This window comes from Misgurnus anguillicaudatus, unplaced genomic scaffold (genome assembly GCF_027580225.2).
Source record: "Misgurnus anguillicaudatus unplaced genomic scaffold, ASM2758022v2 HiC_scaffold_32, whole genome shotgun sequence".
Lineage (NCBI taxonomy): Eukaryota > Metazoa > Chordata > Actinopteri > Cypriniformes > Cobitidae > Misgurnus > Misgurnus anguillicaudatus.
The window spans coordinates 4,134,140-4,154,326 of record NW_027395282.1 but is presented as its reverse complement, the minus strand read 5'-3'; the positions used below and the strand labels follow the sequence as shown (position 1 = coordinate 4,154,326).

Genomic DNA, 20,187 nt, shown 5'->3' with positions numbered 1-20,187 from the left:
CGTGCCATGCTAATAGTCATTGGAAGTCTTCGCTTCCCTCGTCTCAATAAAGGGCCATTCACATTATAACTATAAAAATATTGTTTAAAAAATATTTTATGTTAAAGAGAATAGCAGATTTCACACCACAACTATAACGACAAAGTTACAATGAACGATATCGTTGGGATCACTTTCTGAGCGATTTTCCTCCAACTGACTAAACGATAAACCATTGACAGCCAATTCTATTTGAACTTCAAGTGCACGCGCATTTGAATGACAGATGCCACTATGAAGAAGCTAAGGTCCATTACATAAAATTACATCAGGTATCCAGCACTGATGCAGTTACTGTAAAATTGACTACCTAATGCTTTTTACTTTACTACATTGACTACGCCAAAATGTAAGATATTAGATTAAACAAACTACTATTTACTGTTACGTAAAACGCAGCGTATGGAGGGCATCTGCTGGTTACTCGATGTGTAAACGCAACAAGAACAGTAGCTATACACATTCAATGACATGTAAACAATTGCAAAAGTTTTTATTACACTAAATATGCAATATGCCTTTGAAGGTTAGTGATTTGCATTAATTTGTCGTTATCGTCCGGTGGTGGACGCTAATATATTTATTGTTAAAATTAACGTCTGTTACAATGTGAATATAATTAACGTTAGTCAACACAGTCTCAAGGCAAGTCGTGTTATAGTAACGAATTTTTTTTATTAATTTATTCGTGAGAACGGCCCTCAAGAATTTTCTTAGTAAACTGAGAAGCTAACTAGAAAAATGTATCAATTCCTATTTTTCTTTTTTCATTTTATAATTGGAAACGATAAATGAAAATTCGATTTGTTTTTTTTTCGTTTTTCGTTTTTGATTGTAAAACGGATATGGAATGGACGGAAGATACCCTGATTACGGATTCGAGACATACGTGCTATCTGGGTAGTTAGCGAGGTGATTGTAGACTAAAACTGAAGTAATATAACAGTTTTTTTACTACAACTAAAATAGCACTGGGTGTGAAAAAACACTTTAGTTAACTGAAATAAAAATTAAAACTAATAAAATACCAACTCTGTCTGTTAGGGAGAATTAAACATTTGTAAGAGCATTGGTGACCTGTAACTTTAGATTAAGACAAGTGCACTCATTTTATATGTAGTTTAGGATAGCAGGTAGAGTATTTATTTATAAGTTTCTATTATTTAATTCACATTTTAGTTTTGTAACATTATTTATAGCCCTTCTTGCTTTGTGGAAGCTGAACCAGCAGAGGTCACTCTATCCCCTTCTGTTTGAAGGGTGTGCAGGACTTCACCTGCCTTCCAGCTCCTTTTTCTATGACACTATAGCTGCTAAAAACTTTCAGCATCCACCATCTACTGTTACCTCTTCTGTGTCAAAACAAAACTCTTCCAAAACAAATCTATAAAGTTGTATACTTTTTATTTTCCTTTGCATTTTTCTCCTGTGTAATATACTTATTATGTTGGTAAAGTAGATGAAATATTTATATGCAGCTTGTAGTTCTCATGAGTTATGTAGACCTGTGTGTGAAACCTAGCCTTACTCAGTCAAAAATGATCTCTAGCTCTGGGACTTTCAGATCTTTAAAGTTAAAGTTAGAAAGTTAAATCATTTAGTTTTTCTTCCTGGTACTCGCAAATCAAATCTATTACTTCAAGTGCATGAGCATTTGAATGACAGATGACACTATATGGAGAAGCTGAGTTCCATTACATAAAATTACCAGGTACACAGTGATGATGCAGTTGCTGTGAAATTTACTATTTTATTCTATTACATTGACTACGGCAAAAGATAAGATATTAGATACACAAATTACTAGATTCACTGTTTAGAGTTACGAGAAGTGTAGCGTTTAGGACATCTGCTGTTACCCGCTGTGTAAATGCAACAAGAACAGCATATTTACACATTCAATGACATTTAAACTATTGCAAAAGTTTTTATTACAGGAAATATGTAATATGGCATTGAAGTAAGTGATTGCGTGAGTACCGCATGCATGAGAGAATTAGCATAAAGTTATAGTAAATGTAGATAGTTATAATGTGAACGTGCCTAAAGACTTTTCTCAGTAAGAACTGAGAAACAAAATAGAAAAATGTAGCCTATCAATTCCTAGTTTTCTTTTTTCATTTTATAAATGGAAACGATAAATGAAAATACAACTGGTTGATCGTTTTCCGTTTTTGATTTTAAAACGGATATGGAATGGACGGAAGATACCCAGGGGCACGTTCAAGCTCACACAGGTGCGCAATGTTTTGCTATGTTTTCTGGGTTGAACGACATGTTTCCTGGAAACGGTGTGCAACAGGTTTTAGATGCATTTTCTCTTGTTTGGTGGGTGTGTCAGAAATGTCGTCCCAATCAGCGGCAAGATGTATAAAACCACGCGGTAGTAAAGACACAGCTCGCTCAATGGGTTCAAGTTGGAATGTTGTCTTTCATTCTGGACGGTAAGGTCAGTGACTGTAACATTGAGGGTATTTTACAGTATTAAACACACATTTATAATGATTTCATCAGGCTTCAGAAACATTTTAAAAAGAACAGAAATAATGGCCTCTCAGCTACCGTAGTTGCAACTCTTGCGTCATCACAACAGGGCGTTCAACGCATCACTGTTTCTGTTTAATAAAGGTTGTGCAACGTTTTGTCGGGGCAGATTTTCCCCTGACCCTGCAGGCACCATCTCGTGATCATCCACCATCTAGACTTTTGTTAAGAGTTACTAAGGTAAAATTAAAACAGCTTTTATAATGTTTAGTTTTACAATTAAGCTGAAGTTGACAATTAAAATTTTCCTAAAAGTTTATCTCACTGACCATTTACTGATAACTAGATATATATACACTTTTCTGGGGAGGTTGCAAGCTAGTTCTAGATATTTTTTTCACAACGGCTATGTTTACATGCACAAAATTTGTCAATCCGACTAAATTTAATATGATTGAAATCGTTATAAATGTGTGTTTTGATTATGCCTGCACTTCATGGTATACAACCATTCCTAAAATTTTCAAACAGAAATTGCAGACATCACAAAACAAATAAGTCAGGCTTATTTTAAAACTACACCCGCACACACACCTCAACCCAGCTCATTTTAGTAGCCTTAAGTGGCTTAAACTAGAAGAAAGAGTAACATATATAAAAATGTGTATGGTACATAGAATAGTTAAAAATCAAATACCTACATATCTTTATAACTATTTTTCTAAAGTTAATGCTGTACACAGCTATTCAACAAGGGGTAGTACCACTGATTTTGTTTTATGCAGATTTAAAAGTTGTAAGGGCAAGGGATCTTTTATGTATTCAGCAGCAGTCATATGGAATGCGTTACCAGCAGCCTTAAAGTTAACAGACAATACTAATCATTTTAAGTCAACCCTAAAGCACTGGCTGAGGAGTAGACAGTAGTAGTGTTATTGTATGTACTGTATTTTCCATTTTTGTTTTATGTGGTACGTTTCTGGGGATGTTTTGTCCACGTTTTATGGTTTTATTTTTTGTTTTAATCATCCGCATATTCAAAATATATAATAACATTTAACTTAGGATATGCTTAACCCATATCCCTACATTTTTAAACATTTACACGCATCTTGTAGGGCACACATTTTGGAGGACCACAATGGAAATAAGCCTAATGGCTTTATTGTGTCTATCCTTTTGACTGATAATTGTACAAAGTCATTTTATGTATTTATTTATTTATTCATTCTTTGTACAATATATATTATGTCAATAAAGATCACTCACTCACGACGATACAGTTTGCATGCACCCTAAACATTGCAATCTGATTTAAATGTTCGTTTACATGTACATTATATAGAATACGAACCGAAAGTCTGCGCAAGCAAAGCCAGGGTTGCCAGACTCACGTTTCAAAACCATCCGACTGGACGTTCAAAACTAGCCCAAAAGCATCACAATGACTATTCACAGACCAAATACCAACTTATCAACGAAATCATTTAATCTTCTACCCGCAGAAAAAAACAACTAGTGGAAACAGTTTAAACAGTATCCCAAATCTAAACTCGAAAAAAGCAAAGGACTTGGCAACACTACGCTCGCGACAGCATCTCTCGTTGGAGTTCACGCTTTACTCTGTATACAAGTCAAAACTGAGTTGGAGTTGTTCTTAAGAAGTTTTCCGATATAGGTAATGAAAACACACTTTTCAAAAGTCACAACGGTATTTTATTGCTTTAAGTAGCCTAATGTTTTAAAAGTAAACACAAAGGCTGCAGAATTTAGTACAGCGCGTGACCCCATTAATGCTGTTGTTGTTGCATGTTTCTGTGACGAGATTCATAAATATAATACGTGAACTTGGAGCGCAAATGTTCTGCTTATGTGCACGACGTATTTTTGCATCCGATTGAGAAAGTCACAGTCAAACTAACATTGTGTTTTTATCAGCAATAAGAAAAGTTCTTGTTTAATGTTTTGTAGCTGGTATATGTGAGTTTCTACAAAGAGAAATCATGAACTTCAGACTCTCATCACTGATCCTGCTGTTACACATTCAAGGTATGAAACACAGTTTTGTTGTTGTACTGAAATACTTCAATTCATTATATATTTGTTAAAAGTATGTCAGATTTTTACGGAAGCCGAGAGAGGACATGCACTATTATCAAGGCCGCCTTAATGCACGGGCTTACCTGGGCTGAAGCCCAGGGGCCTCCCAAGTTCAAGGGCCTCCCAAGTTTGCGTTCATGATGAGCTGAAAAGGTCATATTGTTTTGTAACTTGTCAGGTTTTCTGTCAATCACTCTAATTGCACGTTTCATGGCTGCTGATTGGTCCGTTGTAACTTAACGTGAAATAAAATGTTAGACGTAATATATTTTTATTCCGCGTAATGTAATTAAGTGCGCGTTGTCAACTTGACATTCCTGCACGTTAGACTGAGTGTGACAGAGAAACGGGAAATAATCCACCAACAAATGAAAGAGTAATTTCTGAAATGTCATAATAAGCACCAGTGTGGTGCAGGTCTCTCTCTCTCTCTTTCTTGCGCGCGCTCGCTCGTTCGCTCTCTCTGTGCTCGCCTCGTTCAGCTGAGTCTCTGCATGCAGAAGTCTCTCCAAACGTGCACAAGAAACTGTGCCGCTAAATTAAGAAAGGAGTTCCCGCACATAATGCTGTTAGTTGTTATAAAGTTTAAGTTTACTCGCGTTTATATCAGTGACGCGTGCGCAGCTGGAGGGATGTAGTTTGACGCGACGTTAGCTCACAGTACACACATCTGTTGGTAGAAAGACGAGAAAGAGACGCAACAGTAAAGGTGCAAGTCTAAGAAAGTAAAGAGCGACAAGACCATCTCAAATGATCATCCCCTGATAGCACCATTCATATTTATAACCTCATTATCTAAAGATCTTATATACAGGTATGTTCCCTGTCTGTCTTCATACTTGGTCGTTTTACATGCTTATGTATGCATAAATACTAAATACAATGCATACTATATCTTCAATAGCCTACAAAATAAATAAATGATTAAAAAACAAGATTCTGTCTATAAAGACTTAGCTTTTGTTATCATTAATGCATTTAACAAGATTCTGTCTATAAAGACTTATCTTTTGTTATCATTAATGCATTTTCTCTTTAAAACTAACTTTAACTTATTATATTTTTAAAACTGTGGTGAGCATTTAGTTAGTGAGTGGCAATTTTCTGCAAATGTGCATATTCCAAAAACGATATAAATATAAAGCTTATAAACATATATACTTTCACACATTTTGGTTTTATTATCACCACATGTTGCTGTGTGTGGTTGTTAAATAAAGTGTCTTGTGTTTATGCTCAAGTGGGCTCAGTGATATGTTAATAACAATATTATGGTGTTTTCTGGCTCAAAGAGGGAAAACTCACTGTTGTATGTCTCGAAAGAAACGAATGCATTTTGATATGTAGATTACCTAGATATTACACTTAAAAAAAATTAGACCATAAATCGAGGGGAAGGGGGGCCTACAAAACCTCTTAGCCCCGGGGCCTCACATTAGGTTAAGGCGGCCCTGACTATTATTATTTTTGCTTGCTTGTTTTCTCGTGATCACGACTTAATTTCTCGTGATCTCGAGATAACAAAAGTTGTTTTCTCGTGATCACGACTTAATTTCTCGTTATCTCGAGAAAACAAAAGTTGTTTTCTCGTTATCCTGACATGATAATCCAAATGTCATAATGTAATTTCCTGTCAATATAATATTGAGTGTATTTTGAAGTGGACTGCTAATGTATATGAGTAACCACACGTGTAGCTAATGTGTAGACTTAATAAATAAATAAAGTTGGACGGTTCATGTTCGTGAATTTAGGGACCATCTCTAAAGTAGAACTGTACACGTTTCTATCTTCAATAGTATTTAACAGTTTATTTAAATAAATATCAACAATCTAAAAAGTGTGCATTATAGCTGACAACCACACAAACACGTTGGTTTTGTGACTGTTTGTTGACTTTCAGTCATTTCATTTAAATGCTGTTAAAAGTAGAAACGTGTATTGAGTAACTTAAAGACGGTCCCTAAATTCACCACTGTAAAATTGTAAATATTGACATCTATTTCCGCTTGAGCGAATCTCTGATCCAAGTCAAATCTCGTTTGTTCATCAATGCTAATTTAGCAGAATATGCTTTTGCTGTTTACAAACAAAACATCGAGTACACGTAAGCTTTAATCCCATCACAAAAATACAACTTTTGTTATGTCGAGATCACGAGAAAACAACTTTTGTTATTCAATTCAATTCAATTCAATTTTATTTATATAGCGCTTTTCACAATACTCAATTGTTTCAAAGCAGCTTTACATTAATAAAAGCAGTAAAAGCACAGAAAAACGACAGATAGCATAACATAATACACAATAGCATAAGCAGTCAAATTTGCTGCGGCTATGACGCGACATTATGAGCGAGCATATTACTAATGTTACGTCGAGAAGAAGAAGCTAAGTTAAGCCCAAGCAGGCTACCTCCCCGGGGTAAAAAAACCCCTAGGAGAAAAAAACAAAAACCCCGGGTTGTTTAGCCGAGGAAATAAAAATAAAAGTCCTAGGAGGGAAAAACCCTTGGGAGATATACATGTATATACACACATATTAACGGATAAGGAGCTTAAGCAGAGATTAAGCAGAGATTAAGCGGATATTAAACGGATATTAAGCGGGTCCTGCCGGTGGTCGTTGGTCAGGCATCAGCTGGGCATCACATTGAAGGACGACCAGTAGATCAGAGGTGTGCCGACTTTCACATCTACCGGAACTGGGTCTGTTTGTCCCATTGTCCTCAGGGTCAATGGGACCCAGGGACGAGACAGGGAGAGAAAAACAAAATCATATTAGCGTAGGGGCCGTTCACATGTAATGCACGTGTCACACAGTGATGTGGTTGAATCAGCTTAGTTTCAGACAGACTAACTATTGCAGCATAATTATATTATCCACAGTTGAGGATTTTGCAAATTGGGGGCCCACTGCGACGGTATATATGGTAACTAAGGGTCACCTTCCGATTTTTAAGAGAAAATGAAACCTGTCGACCCGTTTGACTAAGGCCTGTAACCCCACTGTCGTCGTTAATGCAGGTTCAGTGGCAAACGGGTCTATATTGCATACTATTTACAAGATCACGAAAAACGCCAACATCGCAACCTGACCATACGTGTCAACCCGTTTGACTAAGGCTGGAGGCCCCACTGTCGTCGTTAATGCAGGTTCAGTGGCAAACGGGTCTGTATGGCATACTATTCGCAATAGAAAGAAAGCGCCAAAATCACAACCCAACCATACGTGCCAACCCGTTTGACTAAGGCTGGAGGCCCCACTGTCGTCGTTAATGCAGGTTCAGTGGCAAACGGGTTTGTATGGCATACTATTCACAAGAACACGAAAGTTCCAAAATCGCAATCCGACTATAGGTTAACGAGAAATTAAGTCATGATCACGAGAAAACAAGCAAGCAAAAATAATAATAGTGCATGGCCTCTCTCGGCTTCCGTAGATTTTAAACTAGTTTAGTCTGATTTTATTTACATTGCTGTACTCCAAAGACTGGATACTGTTTGGATCAGTCTCTAAAATGTTTAAAGTGAGTTTGTGTATTTAAAACTGAACTGAGAGATTTGTATTTGAGAACAAAATTGATGAATCTGAGTTCATATCCTTATAGGACTGTCTGATTCTCTCATCTCGCTCTGTAATTTTAATGAAGTTACATACAGTAAACTACAAATATTAATAATGTTGCCGTTTCTTCTTCAGGGTTCCTTACATTGGATAACTTTAATGTAACCTGTAATAAACAGAATATTTGTGCTGTGAAGGGAGGAGTGGTGTCAGTGAGGTGCGATTACTCAAACATCAACATCACAACTGTGTTCTGGTTCAGTCAGAAACAGAGAACAAACTGGAGAAACAAAGATGAACCTGAAGATTTGACTTTAGATTCAGATTACTCAGGACGAGTGCATCAGAGGATCACTAAAGATAACTCAAAGCTCATAATACATGATCCGAGAGAGAGAGACAGTGGAGAATATCAGCTCATGTTCATTACGAAGGATGGAGTTAAACATCTCAGCTCAGTCACAGTCAATCTAACAGTTTCAGGTACATTTACATTCTCATCAGTCCAGTTAAACTCTTTTCATTTCTCATCTAATGTAAGATTTTCATTATTTAGTTTTACAGGTGAAGATGAATCCTGGACCTACAGGACAGCGAGTAAAACTGAGCTGTGATTCCTCCTGCCCTTTAACATCTGAAAATATTTACCGCTGGTCCAAGAATGGACAACCTTTAAAAAATAGTCAAAGCATATTTGTGTCATCCAGACGAAACACTAACAGTTATTCCTGCTCTGAGCCTTTTTCAGATTTCTCTTTGCCTGTGTGTGAGTCTGACATTTATAAAATATTTATATTAAAATGGAAGAACAAACTTTGCAGTTTTCTTGTTGATTCATATACAGTATGAGTGTGTTTGTAATTGATTGTGAATGTTACAGCAGTATTTTGTGACTCTTTCAGGTCTTTCTAACAGTGGATGTTGGGGTGTGACTTACACCTCTATGAGTGTTTGTGCTTTAGTGGGATCAACAGTAAATATTCACTCTTCATACTCACATCCCACTGGATATACAGTAGAGAAAAAATCCTGGTATTACGGTTATCGTGGGGAATTCAGGGATCTACGTGAGGATCCTCGGTTTTCTGGTCGTGTGGAGTATCTGCGAAACACACTGAGAATAAAAAATGCCAGCATGAGTGACATTGGACAATATCACTTCAGGATCATCACTAACACATCAGATCAAGTTTCTAGTTCTCCTGGAGTCTATCTTATTGTTACAGGTAACTGCTCATAATAAACTCTCTGTAGTGCAGCACTCATTATACTGAAGCATTATAGCTCGAGTAGGAGTCTGATATCAGCATGACTGTGATTAGAGGTTTAGGTAATGCTTTATCAATTGAGCTAAATCAAAAATATGAGGCCCAACTTTGAAAAGTAATTTTATGTGAAATTTCAGCTACATGGGTGAGAAGCAGCCCAGACCCTGTGATAGATGGAGAAAAAGTGATTTTACGCTGTTCAACTTATTGCTCATTGGATAGTAAACATACTTACATCTGGTATAAGAATGGACAACAGGTAACAGATGGATTGACATTATTAAACAAGCTGTACCTGGACTCAATCAACAGTGAGGAGCTACAAGAGTATTCCTGTACTGTAAGAGGTAACACAACATCTCATCATACATCTGACTTTACTGTTACACTATAAAAAGTAAACAGTTGGATCAACTTAAAAAATTAAGTTGTTTCTTATTGTGAAATTCAAGTGAAATTTTAAGTTGAACAAAACTAGTTTTAGTTACCAACTGAAGTAACTCTTTAAAGCTTCAGTCGGCAACTCTGGAGGATTGAGATGATTTCGAATGTTTTCAATTTTTTGCCCCTCCCACACTACCACCGAGCAACCTCATATCGAGCTCGTCCTCATCAGTGCGTGTTTAAGCATACTTAGATTACTTACATAACACTCAGAAATACAATAAATGGTTGATAAAGCACAATTACCTGTCAAGAAGAAATGTGACAAGCTCTGCATCCAGCTAAAACCCTTTAAAAGCTCATAGATCCCTCCACCTTTCAAATGCTGGTCCGATATTGATCCTAATTTCATTACAGGTCGCTTTCTATCTTCGTTTCCTTCTTTTCCTTGGTTGTTTTCTTTTCATTGGTTGTTTTCCTAGCTCTGGTTGTTAGCCAAGGAATTGAAAGTTTGTTAGTGAATGTTCTCTCCGCCATCAAGCTGCGTTCAATCCAACACACATGTGAACTTCAGGCAGATTCATGTGATATTAGGCTTGTTCGACTTCATGCAGCGCCACTAGAACCGACGGCCGGATGACGTCAAAGTACCACGAGAGCAAGACGAAATTTGACTTTGTATGATTTCTCTAATCATTTTCATTTTTTTCTTAAACTGTCTAATTTATGTTGTTCTATTGGAGCATAGTGTCGGTTTCAGTGAATATGATCAAAAAATCTTGCAGACTGCAGCTTTAAGTTGATCCAACTTTTCACTTGTTACAGTGTAAATGATAAAATAGATAGATTCAGTCCTTGATGCGGATTGTTTTATTCTCAGCTATGACATCATCACTGAGCTACTTTCAGTCTCACTGTGCAGCACTCATAGCTGATCATTAATATTGAAGTGAGATGCTACAAAATTACAGAAATGTTCAAGTACAAACACAAATCTTGGTTAGTTATTGCCTAATAAGTCAAATAAGTCACTGGCGCAGCTTCTGCAGGTTTCAAAGTCAGGTGCAGATATGCCGCGTTGTTTTGTGTACCATCATTACTGGGGAAACCCCTTAAAAAGAAGATAAAGAAACCCAATCAAGGTGGATTTATTATTTTTAAATGCAGGCTGTACTTTAAATGTACCAACACAACCAAAAGTGAAAGTGTTTTAGCGCTGTCAGTGGCACTGAACGTCATAGCGCATCACTCAGAACTTTTGTGTTATTTTGAAAATATGCACACAGCTGTCATGATGGTTATTTGCTGAGTAGCGCTGTGATAACGGCTGCAGTGAGACTGAAATCTGAGAATCACAGAAAAGTCAAATTCTGAATGTTCTGCCTTTTCTGAATATAACTGAGTTTGTGTCTTTTTTTTCCAGATCCAATGGACAAAACAAATGCTTAAATACATAAAACTATAAGATACTGATTAAAACAAGGCTTGGCTTTCTGAAGGTTTGCTACTGTAAATGTTTTAATAAAGCTTTTTGGTACCTGCCTTTTTGAGATATTTTTTCACATATTATATTTGTATTAAGACATTCATAATCGTCAGATAAATGTTTTGAATATATTTCTCTGCTTTCTGTTTTGATTGCAGTATGTGGTAAGTAACACTTTCTATGAAGTCTGTGTTTATAATGCATTATTGCAGGTATATTCCCTTATAATAAACATTATTATACTGTATGTTGTATTCTCTAATAAATAATCATTACAACAGTTACAATACATTATTTGTGGTTGTACCATTTATGAGTATGATGATTTATAACACATGACGAACTCCACATTGTTATCTTGTATTATAAGTACACGTTGTCATGTATTTAAATTTTATATATTTGCATTGTATAATTGTCACTTGACCTAAAGCAGGAAATTAACCATAAGTCTTCTCATAAACATCCACAATGCTTTACATACAAATAACTGAAACAAACAGAAAGCTACAGATTGGGCTTTAATGTTCTTTAAAGTGAAAACGTGTCAGAAATCTCCAACATATGTTTGTTACAGCCTTACTCCTCTATAGTGGGTCAATATTTATACCCAATCATTAAAATGGCACTCATAATACTGGCAAAGGCTTTAGTGGATCTTTTGTAGAGCATCGATGAGCAGTGTACTGGTAATGTCTTGTAATCTCAACTATATCTTTAGTCAAACCTGGCCAGAAAAAATGTTTACTAATTCTGTGACACATTTTGAGTCGTCCCAGATGACCTGCCCAAAGTTTAGATTGTCCCATTGTTAAACCTGTTAAGTGTTGCTTTAAGGCTGTTTATTAAGATTTGTTTTAGTCGATCGGATGGACGAGAGAGATGCATTCACGTGATGTTTTAATTCATCTCTTTTCTTCACTTACGACCGCTTCTGTCCTGATTACTTTGAGGGGATTGTCTATGGGCGAGTCCCTCTGCCTTCCTTTATACACGAGAGGAGAAATGATGTCCACTAATATTAGGTCACAGTCCGCTGCTTGTGTAGTTACATAAACATGCTGCACATTGTTTTGTATATTTATTGGCTTTCTCTGATAGTTTAGAGCCATTGATGAATTAAGTTAGTGCAACTTGCAAGAAGTCAAGTCTGAGGTAAAAACATAGTGCTCTGTACATCATATTACATCCGTAAACAGAGAGTAGTCAGTATTTTGTGGCTGTTTAAACACATTTAAAGTGACACTTCACCCATTTGCATTAAGCTTTGTATAGTTAGAACCCCAGTTATGTTTTTGAATGGTCATGCATCATTTCCTCAGTTTCCCCTGAAAGAGGAGAAATACAGATTTCAGTGTTATACTTCCTTCTTTCAATAATGTAAAAATCATCATATTGCATCATTGAAAGCAGGAAGTCCAATATCTTTGTTGAGGAGGTGAGACTACAAACACTCCTTTTCTCGGTCAAATAGGCACCAAATTCTAAATGTATGTTACATTTCGACTACAAATATGACGCACTTTCAATATAGATTAATGTTTCTACGGGTGAAATGTGTGTTTACATTGTCTGTGTCCAAATCAGCAATATTGTTTGACTTAAACTTCCCTTTTATGCAATCTCCACTTTTTCTTCACACTCTTCCCTCCCACCAGTTAACAACGGACCTTTTAGAAAAGTTTTTCATATCGGAGGTGTGAAAAGGCGCTGCTGATCTACACATCAACTTCATTTAGGAAAAGGAAGCAACTGAGATTATGAGATCACCTATCAAGAGTTAAAACTGACATAAACTTACAACCCACTGCTGCATGGACAGAGAACTGAACAACAACTGCACTGTGTAATGTATTCATGTTTAATCTTTTAATTATATGCAACTTAAACAAAATATTACAATCTTAGTTGTAATAACAGTTGTGTGTTACTGTCATGATGATTTTACTGTAAAGAGGCAGATCTGAAAAATAATAACAGATTCATGAATTGAGGCTCACAATGAAACTAAACGTGTGTTTTTATTTCAGGAATAATAAAACTCTTCTTTGTTTTGTAGCTGGTATATGTGAGTTTCTACAAAGTGAAATCATGAACTTCAGACTCTCATCACTGATCCTGCTGTTACACATTCAAGGTATGAATCACAGTTTTGTGTTATGTAGACAGTGTTATATACTGAAACTTCTTATTCATAAGAGAATAACATCCAGATCTGACAGTGACTGTCTATCGTTATGAAAAGATTATGTTTAAGTTGATCCTCCATACATTGTGTTTCAGTGAAGCAGCTTGACAAAACATTTTAGCTTTTAATTATCACAGTGCTGTTTGCACTACCGAGCTTCAAGCGGGTGTGCCAGTTCCTGCCGCGTTTGCATTGTCACTTCCAGGCTTGATCGTTCCTCAACAGGGCTTAGTTGGGGCTTAAGACCGCAGGCTTTTCTGGCCCGCCGAATAACTTGGGTCAGAGCAGGCCTCTCGGGGTTAGATGAGTGATAAAAGTCAAAGGTGAAGTTTTTCTGAGTCTGGCACAGTGGTGTAGTGCAGGGTATACGCAGGTATACGGAGTATACCCACCTCTTTATTTGATGGCAGGGGGTAAACCCACTTCTACTGGGGGCAGGGGCGTTGCTAGACATAAAGCTCTACTGGGGCACGGGCCCCCCATTTTTTTTTTACTTTTTCTTGAAAGCCTGCGGTGTGCAAGATACAATTTCCTTTGCTTAACCCACTATTCCAATATTGCAACAAGTACTGGGAAAGACAAACATTTATTTAAAAATATTTAAGTATCATCTTCATATAAACATATATACAACATTATTAACATGTTTAAAGGCATAAAATGTTTATAATAATGGCAGGAGAGAAAATATTTTTATGCACATTTGCATTTTACATAACAATGATTAATAACTTTCTTTTTTCATTTTATGACTGCTACTAAAAAATCTATCTTAGTTACTGCTAACTATTTATGTAATGACCTAGAGCTAGTGAACTAAATATTAATTTCATATCTGAAAATACAGAACACAGTTTTTGTATGTGAACAATGCAATTTTATAGACTATTGACAGAGGTTTTTCTGAGATTTTTCCCTCTAATGTTTGAGCCCTGACAGGGTAAGATGTTATGTGTCTTTACTCCCTTAAATTCATCATCTCTCATTCTTGCTTCCCTTTTCCTGCTTTGCACAAAACATTTCTGATGTCCATCACATGCGTCAATGATCGGGTGAAAATAAGATTTTCATTATTATTTAGAAACTTACTTTATTCTCGTCATGTTTTCATAAACCAACTCAAGCGCGTGTACTTTGTATGCGGCTGCGCACAGCAAAACAGTCGCGTGCACGCCTCAATTCATGTCCGCGTCCGCGCACCAATTCATGTCCGTGCGCGGACGCGTCAGTGCAACTGCTGCGTCGCTTTTTCAAACGTGAATTGGGTAACTACATTGCATATAGATCCGTTTTGCCGCGATTGTCTTTGTAAATGAATAAACTAGTTAACTGCTAAAATGTAAACTTGAGATTTACACAGGGGCACAAAAGATTTACACTGGGGCACGTGCCCCAGTAAAAGGGGTCTAGCGACGCCCCTGACTGGGGGCATAAATTAAGAGTATACCCATTTCTCCAGACACCACTACACAACTGGTCTGGCAAGATGCGCGTTTCACCTTTAACTTATCTGTCTGCATATTAAATTTACTCTATTTTAGTTACCTCAAAATAGGAACGAGCCAAAAATTTGTCTGAACACACCATGTTTTTAGACCAACATGCCCATGGGTGCAGAAATGGCAAACAATGTGACACTGGAAGTGAAAATGAAAATGACAACTGCGCCTGGCTGAAACTAGCAAAAAACACTTGCGTCATGCTTTGGGCTGCATTGCACCAGCGTATGATGGGGCCCTATATCCTTATAAGACTGTCTGAATCTCTCATCTGTCTTTCATTTTAATCAAGTAACATTACAGTAAGCTACAAATATTAATAATTTTACCGTTTCTTCTTCAGGGTCCCTAACATTGGATAACTTTAATGTAACCTGTGATGAACTGAATATTTGTGCTGTGAGGGGGAAAGAGGTGAGAGTGTGGTGCAATAACTCAAATATCAACATCACAACTGGGTTCTGGTTCAGTCAGAAACAGAGAACCAACTGGAGAAACAAAGATGAACCTGAAGATTTGACTTTAGATTCAGATTACTCAGGACGAGTGAATCAGTGGATCACTAAAGATTACTCAGAGCTCAGAATAGATGATCTGATAGAGAGCGACAGTGGAGAATATCAGCTCATGTTCATTATGAAGGATGGAGTTAAACATCTCAGCTCAGTCACAGTCAATCTAACAGTTTCAGGTACATTTACAATCTCATCAGTCCAGTTAAACTCTTTTCATTTCTCATCTAATGTAAAGTTTTGATTATTTAGTTTTACAGGTGAAGATGAATCCTGAATCTACAGGACAGCGAGTAAAACTGAGCTGTGATTCCTCCTGCCCTTTAACATCTGAATATGGTTACCGCTGGTTCAAGAATGGAAAACATTTAATAAATAACCAAAGCATATTTGTATCATCCAGTGAAAACACTAACAGTTATTCCTGCTCTGAGTTTGTTTCAGATCCCTCTTCATCTGTGTGTGAGTCTGACATTTATAAAACATTTATATTAAAATGGAAGAACAAACTTTGCAGTTTTCTTGTTGATTCATATACAGTATGAGTGTGTTTGTAATTGATTGTGAATGTTACAGCAGTATTTTGTGACTCTTTCAGGTCTTTCTAACAGTAGCTGTTGGGGTGTGACTTACACCTCTAGAAGAGTTTGTGCTTTAGTGGGATCAACAGTAGATATTCACTCTTCATACTCACATCCCACTGGATATACAGTAGAGAAAACATACTGGCATTACATTTATAGTGGGAATTTCAGTGATCTGCGTGATGTGGGAAATACGCTGAGAATCAAAGACATCAACATGAGTAATGCTGGAGAATATCGATTTATCATCATCACTAACACATCAGATAAAGTTTCTGGTTATCCTGGAGTCACTCTTACTGTTACAGGTAACTGCTCATAATAAACTCTCTGTAGTGCAGCACTCATTATACTGAAGCATTATAGCTCGATGAGGAGTCTGATGGCAAAGGTTTAGGCCACAATTGAGCTAAATCAAAAATATGAGGCCCAACTTTGAAAAGTAGTTTATGTGAACACTGTTTTATAAAATCTCAGATACACGAGTGAGAAGCAGTCCAGACCCTGTGATAGATGGAGAAAAAGTGATATTAAGCTGTTCAACTGAATGCACTCTGGATAACAAACATACTTACATCTGGTATAAGAATGGACAACAGGTAACAGATGGATTGAGATTATTAAACAAGCTGTACCTGGACTCAATCAACAGTGAGGAGCTACAAGAGTATTCCTGTACTGTAAGAGGTAACACAACATCTCATCATACATCTGACTTAATTATATAAGAGAGAGTTTCAGTCCTTGATGCTGATTGGTTTATTCACAGCTATGACATCATCACTGAGCTACTTTCACTGTGAAGCACTTATAGCTGATCATTAATATTGTAGCAGTTATAGTTTATATGTTAAACACTTCAGTATATCTCACAATGAAAGAAACATTTGTGTCATTATTATTTTCAAATTTTAAAAAATTTGTTTTATTAAAAGATTTTATTCATTTGTCTCTGTGACAGTCTGTAAGTCACGGGTTAAAGGTCATTGCTCTCTTCAGTTGTGATGATATTTATAATGTAGTACAGCCTCTCATACCTGCATTCAGGTGATCTATCTGATAGATTTACTGTATTGATTTTGACATCATGAGTCTTTGTAATGAAGATGAAGAGTAAAGATATGTTCTGAAGTTTCTGAGGTTTGTCTTTCTTCAGATTCAATGGACAGAAACAATGAAACAACTGACAGAAACAACGAAGAAATGGACAAAGCCACTGAAGCAGTAGTGTACAGCTCAGTGTTTGTTCCTCTGTTGGTGTTTCTGCCTCAGTTTCTCATTATAGGAGCTGTATGGATCTGGTAAGTAAAAATATCAAGTAAAACTCAAAACTGCATAACATACAGTGAATATTCTGATATGAATTTAGTTGTAAGAGTGAATTTTGACCCTACAGGTTTTTCATCAGAATGAATAAATTGAACTCATCTAAAAACAAAACTGATGACAAACAAATAGAGGTGAGAAAATCTGTATATCTGTATGTTAAATAAACTAATAGTCAGATTTTATAACATGATCTCTTTCTGTGTGTTTGTCATTGTTAGATGTTGCAGGTCTGTCAGTAGATCAGCTGTCTGTCCATCAGAACTACTGGAGTGATGTCACAACTCTCTTTATGACATCATCACCTAGCAACAGTCTCTCAGCAGTGACATCAGTGATGCAGTGATGTCATATACAGTGACATATTAATGACAGTTCAGTGTAAATAATCTAATGATGAAATAGATGAATTATTCATTGAAGTATTGAGTTTATTATTCAACAGTCTTGTGTCAGTGTCAGATCAACTGTAACATCACAATGAATAAATCCTGTAAAAACTTTGCTATAGTGCATCTTTATGTAGATGATACTGTGATCTACTTTCATCTTCACTATAAGTCAGTCTTTTATTGAACTCAATGCTGTTTTTAGTTAGGTTAGGATTTTATTACAGGGCTGTGCTTTAATCTTGCAGTTAGGAAATCATTTGTTCAGTTTATTTTAAAATGTTTTGAACTTTGGGGACATTATTTACATGCTTGTTGCTTTCACTTCATTTCACAGTTTAGACACTGACTGTGTATCATAGCTTTTTATATTTTATAATTCATTGTCATTGTTGTATATTTTATAATACAGTCTTTTGGTTTCATTAAGCTTGAGGAGACTGCAGCATTGATTTATTTCTTTAAGCCGTATTCATGTATTTACTTTTTTGTCTTCTTTCACTTACAAACAGACTCTTCAGTGTACTTGGGTTTCATTCAGAACTAAGTAGAAAATATTTTGCTTATTCTGCATTCTGGTCATGAATTAATCCTCAGAATATAACAACAGCTTGATAATTTTATTACCATTGGAAAGTTTAAAGCACATATTAAAAGTTTAATATATATATATATAAAATATAAAAAGCTTATAAAGAATTTTATCTGTTATAAGAGTGTGTTATTGCAATTTTTGGGCTCGATTTTGTATAAATACATTTACATAACATTTCAGTATTTACATAGTATTAAAAGTCTAAAATAGTGAATTCTCTATTTGTATTGTTTTTAATTTCATCTTTGTGTAATAATGTGTCTTCTCTGCAAGGTCTCACTCAAAAAGAGTTGGGAGACTTAGTTAAATAAAGATGACTAACCTAATTACTTAGGTTAATTTGCTCACCTATTTCAGGCAAAATCAACATCAATGCGCAGAGAATTCACACATTACAATAAAGAAAATATTAAGATGAAGTAATTTTCTTGAAACATCACAGTAACCGTGTACATGTCTGTGTTTAGTTGACTTCATCATTTAGGTTAGATGCAGGGGCGGACTGGCCATCTGGCAGACCGGGCAGTTTCCCGGTGGGCCGACGTACTTTTTGGGCCGATCCATCTCATACTATTTTTGTCTGAGCAGCCCAGTTAGCGTCTTTTTTTCCTAGACAGACCGGCCCACTGACATTTAAGCAGCAGCCCATTGGTTATTTTTTTTAAACGACATTAAGCTGGCCCAATGACGGACCAGCCCAGTCATCGTCCTTTTTTTACCCTAAATAGACCGGCCCACTCACATTTAAGCAGCAGCCAATTGGTTATTTTTTTTAATGACATAAAGCTGGCCCAATCACCGCTTTGGTCTCTGTGCAAGCCAGCGTGCAACGTCGGTCAGTTCACGTGTCAAAATAGAGAGAGAGAGATGGAGAAAAAACTCAAGGGAGGTGCAGAAAAACTGCGCGACAAAAAGAAACAGACTCTTCAGGCAGACGCTGGAAAATAACACAACTGTTTTCTTCAACTCGCGTCGCTGGTGATGATGATGATGATGATGGTGGCGCGTGGCACTGGCAGCACCAGCACGCAAAATGTCAGTGAGGAGAGGGAGAGAGAGACGAGGGAGAAGTGAGTTGCGGTAAGCAGAACTGCTTTCAAAACACAAGTTTAGATAGATACCCCTTGATAAAACCAAGTCAAAAACACACAATTATGGTGATAAAGCTGCAACAAAATAATTGCACTCTTTGCTCTGTGACTACAACCCAGTCAATATTTGACGATACTTGACCATTCGTCAATATGTGACGCGGAGCGTATACCTTTCGCGTCATTTTTTGACGAACTGGGGACTTCAATACTATTACGTCCGTTGCATTCTCTTCTCCTATTTTCTTACCATTTTCGCGTCGGTTTAGGGTTAGATTTACATAATGACATCCCTACCCAAACCTAACTCTAACCCCAACGCCAGGTGACAACTGTTTCTAACCCCAACGCCAGGTGACAACTGTTTAATTTCGCGTACACTGTTTAATTTTGCGTACACTGTTTAATTTTGCGTAATCTAACCCTAAACCGACGCGAAAATGGTAAGAAAATAGGAGAAGAGAATGCAACGGACGTAATAGTATTGAAGTCCCCAGTTCGTCAAAAAATGACGCGAAAGGTATACCCTCCGCGTCACATATTGACGAATGGTCAAGTGTCGTCAAATATTGACGACATGGGGTGAGACTGTGTTAGTGACTACGAGAGTGTATCTGATTCGTAGATTTTTCGTTGATTGTCTGTTTCAAAACGTGTCATTTCTCTTCAAGCAAAA

The 20,187-nt window shown here is 36.6% G+C and overlaps 1 protein-coding gene across 5 annotated transcripts in view; it reads left to right on the top strand.

Moving 5' to 3' along the window:
• The window catches only part of LOC129453645 (uncharacterized), a 122,997-nt gene extending 111,381 nt beyond the window's left edge, over window positions 1–11,616 (top strand). Inside the window, exons 1-7 of one of the 5 annotated variants that reach the window (XM_073865606.1) lie at window positions 2,663–2,763; window positions 4,495–4,572; window positions 8,325–8,672; window positions 8,746–8,955; window positions 9,092–9,415; window positions 9,595–9,804; window positions 11,265–11,383. In XM_073865606.1, coding sequence (XP_073721707.1) covers window positions 4,527–4,572; window positions 8,325–8,672; window positions 8,746–8,955; window positions 9,092–9,415; window positions 9,595–9,804; window positions 11,265–11,290 — 1,164 coding nt within the window. In that variant the 5' untranslated portion in view covers window positions 2,663–2,763; window positions 4,495–4,526 and the 3' untranslated portion in view covers window positions 11,291–11,383. Of the gene's footprint in view, window positions 1–2,662; window positions 2,764–4,494; window positions 4,573–8,324; window positions 8,673–8,745; window positions 8,956–9,091; window positions 9,416–9,594; window positions 9,805–11,264 lie in introns of those variants that run through there. The other 4 variants (XM_073865607.1, XM_073865608.1, XM_073865609.1 and 1 more) reach the window with 4 other exon arrangements.
• The last annotated feature ends 8,571 nt before the right edge of the window (window positions 11,617–20,187 follow it).